This window comes from Cupressus sempervirens, chromosome 3 (assembly GCF_028749045.1).
Source record: "Cupressus sempervirens isolate cs-2001-9-10 chromosome 3, ASM2874904v1, whole genome shotgun sequence".
Lineage (NCBI taxonomy): Eukaryota > Viridiplantae > Streptophyta > Pinopsida > Cupressales > Cupressaceae > Cupressus > Cupressus sempervirens.
The window spans coordinates 169,552,012-169,564,495 of NC_143120.1; the positions used below are offsets into that span (position 1 = coordinate 169,552,012).

General features: G+C 35.8%; 1 protein-coding gene across 6 annotated transcripts in view; it reads left to right on the plus strand.

The window, feature by feature from the left end:
* The window catches only part of LOC149565304 (uncharacterized), a 187,644-nt gene that overhangs the window by 107,334 nt on the left and 67,826 nt on the right, over positions 1 to 12,484 (plus strand). For all 6 annotated transcript variants that reach the window (XM_089818838.1, XM_089818835.1, XM_089818840.1 and 3 more), the window contains 5 exons: positions 2,944 to 3,310; positions 3,430 to 3,968; positions 4,136 to 4,315; positions 4,398 to 4,556; positions 7,988 to 8,062. In XM_089818838.1, coding sequence (XP_089674964.1) covers positions 2,944 to 3,310; positions 3,430 to 3,968; positions 4,136 to 4,315; positions 4,398 to 4,556; positions 7,988 to 8,062 — 1,320 coding nt within the window. The remainder of the gene's footprint in view (positions 1 to 2,943; positions 3,311 to 3,429; positions 3,969 to 4,135; positions 4,316 to 4,397; positions 4,557 to 7,987; positions 8,063 to 12,484) is intronic.

Here is a 12,484-nt window from a genome sequence, read left to right on the forward strand (position 1 = left end):
ACTTTGAGCCTTCTTAATGGCCTTTGACAGGGTAGTAGGATTGAACGCTTTTACCAAACCCTTCAATGGTTCTGTTAGTCCGTCCATGAAGAGCACTATCTGTCTTCTTTTGGAAATGTTCGTGACCAAAACAAAGAGTTTCTGGAATTCCACAATGTACTGATCAACCGATGTAGTTTGCTACAATTGTGCCAATTCTTTGAAATTAAGTTCTGGATCTTTACCATCAAATTGATCTATCCATCTCTTAGTGAATTCCACATAGGTATTAATTTGGTCATGCCCCAATGTGATGATGTCGTGACGCCACCATTCATGCACTACTCCCTCCAAGTGTAATGCCGCAAATTTAATTGCTTCTTCTGGCATAGGATTAAGCTGGAAGTAAGTATTGCCCTTTATTACCCACACTTGTGCAGATATGGATCCAGATCCGTCAAATGGAGACAAATTTACTTTGCTCCACTTCCTTCTGAGATCATCGTTAAAATATCCTCGGTTTCCACTTCTCGAATATCTCATTCTCAGATATGCATAGTCTTTGTAAGATATATCTTAATCAAAATTTGCATTCTTCTAGTCTACTCTCAACTGTTCTTGAACTTCCACACAGGTTGGTTGCTTCCATCCATGTGGTGCCTCTGTCCGTGGGGGAAAAAACGACATGGAAGGTCGTGAGCATGTTTGATGAGGGTTTGCTTTTCTCGACGTAAAATCCGCTCTATGACTATTTCATTGACTGTATATTTTATTGTTTGCCAATTTCTTGAGAGGTTCTTCCATGAGTCGTGAGTATCATTGATCGGTGCTTGATTCCTTGCAAGTTCTTTTAGTAGTGTTGCAAGCTCGGCAGCCATGGGTTCTGGTTCTGCTGCCATTCTATCAACTGAATGACATCTTCTCTTCTGGCTATAAATTCTCATTCACTATCCACAAGCTGGTAGGATTGAAGCTCTTATACCACTGTAATGTTCCTATCTAGTAATCACTTTAGAAAATGAGTCTGATGATCCTAGAGGTGAAAACGTGTCTGTGGGGGAAAGGAATGGTAAGATTGTGCAGTGATGAGGCACTAGGCCGTATGGTAGGGTGGTACAGGCCGTACGGTGTCAAACAATAGGCACACAAGAAGGCCATATGGTCGGTGGAGTGGGCTGTATGGTTGTTGAGATAGTCTGTACTGTGGTGAAATAGAATGTTTGCCGTACGATGGAGACAATAGGGGTGGATGGCCGTACGGTAGGCCCAAATGGCCGTGTAGTGTGGTGGTGGGCAGATGTATGGTGAGTTGTGCTAAGCCACGGTAACGGATGGTGTGCGGATCGAAGGGGAATGCTAAGTCCTACAACCAAAAACTTATAGATCCGAATTCATGAAAGAAATCCAAACAAGAATGAAGATTTGAACACATATAATCCTTCAATTTATATTTGCTACAAGATGTGCTCCGATTTGCCGGATTTGAGAGAATTATTACATGCAACGAAATAGGGTGAGGGTTGAATCCCACCAAACTGTGTGAGCCAAGTAGGGAAGATCTTTCACTTCTGAAATAGTGAACAACAGAGAATCCCAATGGGAATTTGCAGTACCAAGAAATAATTCAAATCTCATACCACTGACTACCTAGAAGCCATGTTTAAATACCTGTGGACAAAACCTTTTCGAGGGTGTATAAAGATAGCCGACGGCTACACTTACCTATGGAAACTAAAACAAAAATGGGTCCAAGATATACTAAATCAATTGGCCCATTGACGAAAGTTTAATTAATAATTTATTTTATGACAGGAACATTACAGTGTGGGTTTTATGTTCATATGTGTTCAAGTGCGAGTCACTTGACGACCTTATGAACTCAAATGTACTTGGTAAATATTGAAACCATGTATTTGGAAGTTACAAAGCTTAACTATGCTGAAAAAAACTGTTTTTCTTTTCTCAATGCATTTTTTGGAAGCGGATTTGTGTTCGCATATATAGACCCTAGGAGAACTTCCAGTGCACTTGAACCAGGACTAGCACCCATACCTATTTGTAGTGGGGGCGGTCACATGAAGTTATATCTACCAATTAGTATATGCATAACAATTTATTTGGTATAGTATTATATGTCCTAGGCTGTTGAAATTGTTATAGATGTATGTAATCACAACTAGTTATTAATCGTATTAAGAGATCCAAATTTCACCTTGATGGGACATGTGTCCCTTGATTTATATAGCATGTCACTCTATCTGTTCGTTCTCACCAGTTTTCTATTAGTTTTCTAGTCCTTATAATGTAAATACTATTAATTTATTTTGTCTGTACCTAGTAGGTTTGTAATGGGGCTTTTTCTTGAGCATGTGTCCGTTGATTTATATAACATGTCACTCTATCTTTTCATTCTCACCAGTAAGTATGCTCTTAGTTTTTTAGTCCTTATAATGTAATTACTACATCTTTATTGTGTTTGTACCTAGCAAGTTTGTAATGGGGATTTTTCTCGATTGGTATCCATTGGTGATTGTAATCTGTACTGCTTTGGGGATGATATTTTGTTTTAGTGATAGGTTGATAAATTAAAAGCTCTACAACTAAAAGTATGATCTTCAATGTCAAAATGTTTGTATCTTTGTTTAACTGTCCTTGCATTAATCCATTTGCTCAAATCCCCACATGCCCTCTATGGAATGGCTCCGTTTGCACTGGCTTTCTTCCCTTGTATTGGCATATTTCTGCTTGATGAATTATGTTTCTATGGTTTTCTCAGTCCATCTTCTCAATCGCAACTTTGTAGACCAAGAACAAGCCAAGTTTAGGTCAATTCTGGTGTTTCTAGTTGATTCTCTACTTGCCGTGAATGGTTCATTGAATAATGGGATACTTTTCTTATTTGTGATGCGTTGTTCATTTTCCTTTATACCCATGGGTTTGTAATGTTTAAATAAGCTCATGCAGGGTGCAATAGGTCGCTTTTTTGACGTAATGAGGCAATTCCTGAGCCACTCTTCAGCATTTACTGGTCCAATTGAAGAACTGGTACATCATAAGACACAGTCATCAGGGCATCTACATGTGATTTCAGAGCTGAACTCGGATATTACTACAGAGAAAAATGGTGTTTCTTTATCGCGAGCTTCAAGCAAGAAGTTGGACTCTCACGCTTTGCAATCAGAGGAGTTAGAGTTGATTAGATACTTTGAAAATTCACCAATAGATGAACAGCTACCCCGAATGCCTCCTTGGTTTATCCATGTTGGTGGTCACAAACTTTATCAATTGATTGCAGCGATTATAAGGCTTGCAGGGCTATCTGCTGTGACTGGTATAGCACTTGTGTTAATACTTCTACTTTTCAGTTGAATAAAGTGTTAATGATCATTGTTCATTACAATATTGTAATTATATTTCTTTCTGAATTTTATCTATATTCCAAAAATCTAGGTTGTCCAGATGCAATTTCCTTATCAAATCTAATAGAGACACCACTAGAGTCTCTTCGTCACAATATTTCAGAGATGCGCTTAAGAGACTACAGAGAAGAAGATTGGCAGACTTGGTATAGCAGTCATGGTTCAGGCCGTGTTCTACGTGATGCAGCTACTTCAGTATGTGTTTTAAATGAGATTATTTATGGTGCATCAGGTAGGGCTACATACACATACACAAGTTTGTTCAAAAGTACAAGCATATTACAAGTAAAGAGCACAGGGATAATGACAGGAGTTTCAGACAGTGATAAGTGTGGTCTGAATGACTATGTAAAAGAGAATATTTTATGTTCTCAAAAAAAGTGGGAATTGAATGCAGGAACAGATTTATGTCAGCATCTTATTGAGTGTGTTTGTAGTGTATTGGATGAGTACATATCTTCTGAAATTTGGGATCTTCCTATTGATTTATCGTCACCTGGTATGTTACAAAATTTAGGCAATCAGCAATTGCCTTGGCATTTTTTCCAGGATACTGCAATGCTGCAACAGGTACATTAGTGTACATATTTATGGAAGTTTTGTTCTCTCTGTAGCTTTGGGACCACATTGCTTGTGTAGATTAGAATCGTTTTTATGTGTATGAAAAAGTCAAAAGCACTTCTGTATCACTTCATCTTAGTTTCTCCAATGTTATACACTTTATTTTCACTGTACAGGTTATATTAGAGGGGTTTGGTGTATTTGGAATATCACTTGGGAAATCTTTTGAAACCAGTGGGTTCTTGTATTCGTCCCTTTGCTTGTTGTTGGAGAAGCTTGTCTGTTCAAATTACCAAATACGGGGTGCAGCAGATGTTGCACTCAGAGTGCTTTCCACATTTGCTGGTTATTCATCGGTGGGTTTTGGATCTTTTGGAATTGACCCTATTTTATTTCCTCTTAATTGAATTGTGTTGATTCATTTTGTTTTGCCAACAGGTAAAGGATATGGTGGTGGCAAATTTGGATTATATAATTAATTCGTTATGTCGTCAACTACGCCACTTGACACTCAATCCTCATGCGCCGAACATACTTGCTGCTATACTTTCCTCTATTGGTGCTGTTCAGGATATCTTGCAATTACTAGAGGAGCCAGTACGATACTGCCTTTAATGCAATTATGATTAATTGATTTGTTGTTTAAACAGAATACATATACCTTCAACTTGCAATGTTGTTGTTGATCTACAAAAATGCATCTTAAGATGAGGAATATGATTTTCTTTTGCATACTGTGATATGCCTTCGACTAGACCATGACTTGTCAAGCTAAAGAATTAAAACATGCTTGTGGCATGCAGAAAATCTTGAAATACGGAACATATATGATATTGAAATATTGTCAGTAGCAAATACCTAAAATGTATGCGAGTGTGAGTTGTAGTAGGTTTAGAGGGAACTGGTAGCACTCAACATTTTTGGTGCAAATGCCAGTGATGTTATCAATCTCTAGAACTTTTGGGATATGAATTAGTTTTTGCTGCTTTCCTTAGATTAATATTATTTCATGTGGCTTAGGATTAACAACCCACACTAGAACTATCAAAACATTCACTAACATTATTCAGGATGGCATTTTGGCTTTGATATATTTCATGTGGTGGAGAACAAGTCCCCTTTTGAAAGTTCTTTAAGAATGATAATGAAATTCTAGTAACAGTTGAATAAGGAGAGGCATCTGTAGCAGCAGAAAATATTGCAGCTAAAGAAATTACAATCCAAAACCTAGGTAAACTAGTTAACCGTTTGCCTTAGAAGAACAATTACAAATAGTCTCCCACAAGTTGTTAGTAGCCAAGAGTCAAGTGTATCTTACCATTAGTTGTTTCTTACAGTCCTTAATCGCAAGTTCGAACCATCATAGTTGAAGTGATAACAGATTTCAATATGAATACTTGTTTACTTTTTGTTTTGTTTACTGGTTTTTATTTGTTTGGAGAGATTGACGGATATACAGGAATTATTTTAATAATAAGTCATTTGCAGCAATTAAAAGAATAAAAATATATTAAATACACTACGCCAGAATCACCCACAACTTGCAAGTATTTTCAGAACTAATTTCACAATGTTGTATAAAAATAAACACTACCCAAATCAACACATTACAATGCCATTTCAAACATACCCATTAAATCTGGAGTATGTAATATTTATTTTCCAATGATAACCACCAACAGGACATTTCAAACCATAACCGGAAAACTGACCATAGCCAAAAACTTGCCAAGGTCTGAAAAATAAATTCGGGAAAGCATGACCACTTATCAGAAAAAGCTCGGCAACTTAAAAAATTGCTTAAATTTAATTAGATATGCATTTTTTTGCAAAACCCAATGCGAAGATACATCCAACGAGTCAATAAATGAGAACACAAGCTTAAATACAAAGAGGGTACAAAATTGCATTGTCTTGAGGAAGACTCATGGCTGGAAGCAAAATAGTAAGTACTTTATCATTATGTAAAACTAAAAGTAAATACATCATTTCAGTTGCATCTTCCTTTTCTTAGTTCGAATAAAAACTAAGGGAGAGGTATAACTAGAGGGTCTAATCCTAGAAGTCTGCACTAGCCATGATTACCTTCTTGCTTGGTATGTGTAACTCAGTTTGTGGCTTGTCCTGAATCCTAGATATAGCTTTGCCTCTAGCTTCTCCTGGCACTAGCAGTGACTACTCGTTCAACTCAATATCATCCAACGTGAAACCAAATCCATGCCTTCCTCCATAGCCTGCCTCTTCAAATCATTTATGTCATCCTCTTCAAAAGCTCCACTCCAAACCCACTACAAATGTGCTTCAAACCCGCCTCAAGTCTGCTTCAAATCGATTGAAATCAGTTTGCAAGTGTTTGGAAGACTTCTCCCCTCTCCGCAAAATACAAGTGAAAAAATGAGAAATGAAACTGATTTGGGCCGTTTTTTGCCTTTAGCTGCTGTTATAGAACAATGACGGAGTTTTTAACAAAAACTCGGCGAGTACTTGACAAGTTCTTGCCAAAAATTTTACAAGTTTTTCGTGCCGGTAAAAGTCATAAAAACTTGCCAAGGTAGAAAACTCAGTTAGTTTTTGTAACTCGGAGAGTACTTTGCTAGTAGTCCATCTATATTTCAAACATACCCATGAAATTTGGAGTATGTAATATTTATTTTGCAATTATAACCAGCAACAGGAAACCCTTACTCCGGATGCCAAACTTCAAATTTTGATCTTTTTGTCACGAGTAAGGTTCCTTTGAGCTGTTCCATGCTGGGTGAACCCAAATGAACAGGAAACCCTTCTCAAATAGAGTTAGATGCACCTTATTAAAACCCTATGTCCCTCTTGCAGGTACGGCCTCTCGCTGAAATTGTACAACCTTCAAAGGAAGGTGATTCTTGCATCATATCCCCATTGAACCCTCCAAACTCCAGCGCTAAAATCTCCTGTAATCCAGACTCTATGAGATACCACACAGAGAAATACCAAATCTGAAAACGCTGTGGATAACCTCAGATATCTCCAACAAATTCTGGCTATAGTAGATCTTTCACCACAATAGCTAGTCTTCTTCAAGAAAGTTTTTTCCATCAGGAAGATTCAGATGGACCCGGTCCAAATCTCCATAACCACTTAGGATATTCTCGAAGAGATTAGAAAATAATAAATTAATAACCAAATGAGCTCTCATTCCCCCATCTTATATGCTTTATAGGGAACTTTCGGAAGACTCCCTTGGAAAATCACTTTGTCAATTTATTAAGCCTTGTAACTCTAAAAGGTGATGTAATTTACTTTGTAATCATTTTCGGCACTTGAAGTCACTTTTGAGTGTCTAAAGCCTTTCGAAATTGAAAACTTTCTGTTCTCTATCCAATGAGCTAGAACAATGAGGTGCATGATAAAATATTTTAATTAAAATGGCAACCTTAGTGAAATTATTTAATGTAGCTCAATAATACACCCAATTGGCAACATCTTTCAGTAAAATACTAGAAGGTTGTCATGTCTGCATAGCATGGAATCAAATTACACACATGAGCTTTGTATTGATTTTTTTTATTCTACATTGTATAGGTACTTGCTGTTGTAGTGCTTATTACCTAAGTCACAAGGTTCGAATTTGAATTTGAGTTTGTCGAGCATAAAATTTGGATGAAATTCGGCAAGGGTAAAATTTCGGAAAAAACATAATTAAATTTTTACTTATATAAATTTATTTATTTTTAATTATAATAATATATCCACAAAACTGTCAAAACAGTTTGGCATTGCTAAATAATTAAACCAAATAATTCAATTTTATTTTAATATTAAAATAATAATATTATATTAAATATCATAAAATTTGGAAGAAGTTCGGAAAGGGTAAAAACTCACTGAAATTCGAACTTGATGAAATTCGGCGAATCCTGTGACTTGGCTTATTATAATTATAGTGTTTTGAGCAATTGTGGATGGAATCCTCACCTTTAGCTGATATTTGTCAGAATACAACCTTTCTAGAGACAAACTTATGCTCATATATTGTCATTTGAATCTTACAGGTGCGTTCTATTTCATTAGAGCTTGAGATACTTGCACGACATCAACATCCAGATTTGACAGTTCCTATACTGAAGGTAGGCTTGGTAAATAGAATTTGAGATTGGATATAAGATTTAATCTTGCATAAGAAATTTATTCATTACGAAAAGCTTAGTTTTTAAGGTTGGAAATAATTGTATGCTACATCTATTCTGCAAATGTAGGAAGACCCTATTTGTAGATGTATATACTATATACTAATAATTTTAAAAACTAAAGTTGTGTGTGATCTAGGAGCAAATAAGGTCTTTCTATATTAGGAAGAAGACGTACTGCTACATGATCCTTTTCAGGCATGAAAAGATCTGGGAAATTTCCCTTCAAATATCTTTGTTGCATTATACTTTTGATATGATACAAATTAAAGCACTTTAATACTAATGAATTTCATCCTCATTTATATTGGCAACATTTATTGATTTTGGCATAATGCAGCCTTGTATATTTCTTTTTTCGGTAAACGAAACCATTGTAATTGGGAGGTTTTAATGTAATTTTTGCTGTGAAAGACTCTAGAATTCTTGTCCTGGCCAAGTTTGAAAAGAATAGCTTGCCCCTTGCATTCTAGTAAATGTCCAATTCAGACACAATGAGGTCTCCTACCTCAAGCTTGGGTATGATCCTTGCAAATGACCTTGCAATACCTTGGAAGGGTGCTTTGTGGTGTGAGCAGAAAACAAGAAGTCACAACAACCAAATAAGCCTTTTGTTTTGACGTTGATATGCATTATATAGATGTAGCTGAGAAGTTCTCACATACCTTGTGAAGTTTTTGTAAAAGCTCCAAATCTGAGTTTTTGTCAAACTCGGTGAGCTTTTCGGGCAAGTAAAAGCCCTCAAAATGTGTGGAGTCTGTCTTACTTGTGAGAAATTGTTTTCTCATTGATTCTCTGCGACTTTTTCAAACTATGAGAATGCATATGAAGAGTTAGTTGTAATTCTTGATGAAGAAGACCAAGTAGATGCCATGGTTTATGAAGATGGAAAGATTGATTTATTGTATAAAGGAAACTAATATAGTGTTAGCTTTAAAATAGGTTTGGTCATGTAGAGAGAACATAGATTTAAGGATTAAATGATGAAGGAGAAAACAAACTATGAAAAACAATAATGCATAGATAGCATATGAATGAATAAATGAATGCGATTTTAATGAGGTCCACGAGACTACAATAGTCTATAAAGGTTAAAATAAAGATATGTTTCACTACTTTCTTTCATGCAACAAAGTTGAAAACAGAGGTGATGAGAAACAAGTGTTAGATTTAGGTTGTTCCAAACATATGATATAATGCAGAAAAATATTTTTAAAGATTGATGAAAATTTTAAAATTTTTGGTCCGAAATACGGATTTGAAGAGTCAGTTCGCCATTACAACAAAATTTTGGAAAGGGTTTTGTGTTCGTTTGGGTTCATTCATACAGAAAACATGTAAAATTATAAAAAATTATATATATACATATTTATGAGGCCTAGAAGCATAGAGTATCATAAAATCATATGATGTAAACTAAGTTAATCATTTAATCAACAAAAACACCATAGGCATAAACTTTATACACGTTAATTGTAGTCATAGCATCATGAATAAAGATCAACACTAGAGGTTGAAAACATTAAAACTTAAAAGTAAATCATTATCCATGAATCATAACAGCAAGTTGAAGTATCATTGTTTCAACTTCAAGTCAAGTAATCATAATGTATAAGATTTTAATATTCATCAACACCAATGGAGCAAAGGCCAATGGGATCAACACCAACAATTATAGTATGGGCATCAAAATCTTCTAAGTCTTCAATTGTAAGCCGAGAAGTAGAAATATCCAAGTCCGCCAACTCTGCATCTACATCCCACCTCTTTACATTCACTTTTTAGGGCAACTAGACCTCAAAAATTATAAAATTGGTTATAAAAAAATGATTTGAAGTCACCCATCAGCGAAATTTGTCCCAAATTCGTCACGGGTTCGAATTGGGCAGCCCAAATTCGCTCGGGTTTGAATTCTGGGCTGCGGGGTCGAACCAGCCCAGGTAAATTCAAACCTAGGTTGAATCGGAACATAATTTTGAACTGGTTTGAACCCAGGTAGGGTTCCTGCGCCAAAATGGTGAACCCGGGTAACTAAGAGATTAGGTCCTAATAAATTTATTTGACGATTGTAGGGAAAAAAAAAACTATATATAGACACTGTATGTGGAAAATCACAAATTATTGATGTATATCACACAGTACAACTAAGACATAAATGCATGTTATTTAAGAGGCATAGTTAGAGGTTGTAAGTTAACCATCCAACCTCAATTGAACACTACATCATACACTTCTTTCCTCAGCGAAACTATGAAAAAGTTTACGAAAAATGATTGGTTTCAAATAATTACCTTTTTGTCCCATTTCTACTCAATGTATCTTAATACCTTATTGATGTGAAACCACCAGTGGAAAAGTTTGAGGCTGAGTGCTTGGCTTGTCAAGACTTTATCACGTGTCTTCCAAAGCACATTCATGCCATACCTACCATAAACAAGTTTATTCATGAGAGTTCTTCAAGAGATCTCCATATTGACTTCAATTGTCTTCTTTGTTGTGCTACATATCATTATAATGGGATCAATCACCTAGTAGCCCAACAATGAAAGTTGGGTTATTGGAACTTTATTATCACCAGACTTATATTGGGTCATAGCATGCAATATTCCATGTTCCCTTCATACGACTTCGCAATAAGTCCACTATGTTAATTGGTACAATAGGTTGAGATACTTACCTTATACTGTTTTTCTTGGATTATAATTGACTTTTTATCCTACTTGTAGTTGCATTGGAGTGGCATTGTTCATTTAGCATAGCATTTTCCACATTAGCCATCGCTTCACTAGCCTTTCTATTTCTATATGTCGGCCCAAGGACTTGTCTTTTTTGTTTAAGCATAAGGAATTGTCAGTTCTATTTCCAATTTCACCAACGATTCTTTAAGTCTACGATTATAAGCTCTTACAATAAATTGTTTTATATTGTAATTTCTGTTGTTTTTTCATTATCATCACGAAGCAATGAGTTCTCATTGTGGAGACCTTGGTTCAAATCCCAAGAGGGACATCTTTGTGGAATTCTAAGTTGAGACTCTTGGTCTTCTATAGGTTGCATTTGTCTCATTGTAAAAAAGTGGATTCTAAGTTGTGACTCTTGGTCTTCCAAATGTTGTTTCTAGTTTGGTTGCTTGAAAAGAGCTTGAATAAAGTTGTAATTCTCATGTTGTTGCTTGAATGAGCACAAGATTTGTAAATGATTTCAATATAAAAAATAAAATAAAATTCTGAGAACACCTTCTTTAGTCCCTCCCATGTATTTATGAAGGCTTGGTCAATTTTTGTTGCACAAATCAATTACGGCACTTCGTAAGGTGATTGGAAAAGACTATTACCAAATTGTTTTATCATCTTGCCCATTTTTTGCTAGATTGTCTCATGTCTTATAGTGTAAATTTGGGCAACTTTTTCTTTTCACCACTAGAGCTTATCACGATTTTGTTTTGATGCAAACCTAGTGCATCAAATTTGTTCGCGAGGGGGTTTTGATTTAGATGTTCCGATGCTTCTTTCATAGACTCGGCCATTTAGGAATTCTTAACTCTTTCCTTTGTTTCAGCCTTCAACACACATGTTTTGCATTTAGATCATGTGTTATACACCCTTGTCTTGACTTCTTCTCGTCTGGTTGACAACATTTTGATGCTTTGAAGTCTACTCTTGGACAACTCAATAAAAGAACATGACTTTGTTCCCAACTTCCCTTTTCCAGAGAAGGCTAACTCAACCTTTCAACTTGACTACTTTTGTAACATCCCATTTTTCCCAGTCTTAACCACCATCATATCATTGATCAGAATTACATTTTCATATTCATGAGCATGAGAAGGTAGTTAAATCAACTATTTTACATGTTCATATGGAAGAGATTTACATTTATAACTAATTAATTGAATTATCTTAACTAAGAATTGAAAGAGCATTCAAACAACAAATGCAATATGGATAATTGCCATCATAACTAACCATTACTTAATGAAAAGAGAGATCATTTCCTACTTAGTTCAACTGTTTTAATGCTGAAGAAAATGTTTGCAACCGTCTCATAATAATTTCATAATTAACTGAACTTGAATAACATAAAAAAGAATATACCGATAATCGTGAAGGCTTAAGAATGCATATCTTTGCCTTGTCTTGCGCCAGTCCTAGCATCTGGGGGAGAGGAGAAGCATTATCAGGGGCTTAACCTCCTGACCACAGACCCTTAAGTATGCCCACACAATCTCAATTGAGGAAGGCCGTCCCTACTTGGGATTGGGCATGGGACACCTTTATCCTTCCACTAAGTATCTTGATGTTATCCATCCCTGCATCGAAACCAGCTATTCTATATTCAACATCTCTGTAATCTATTGGTGCA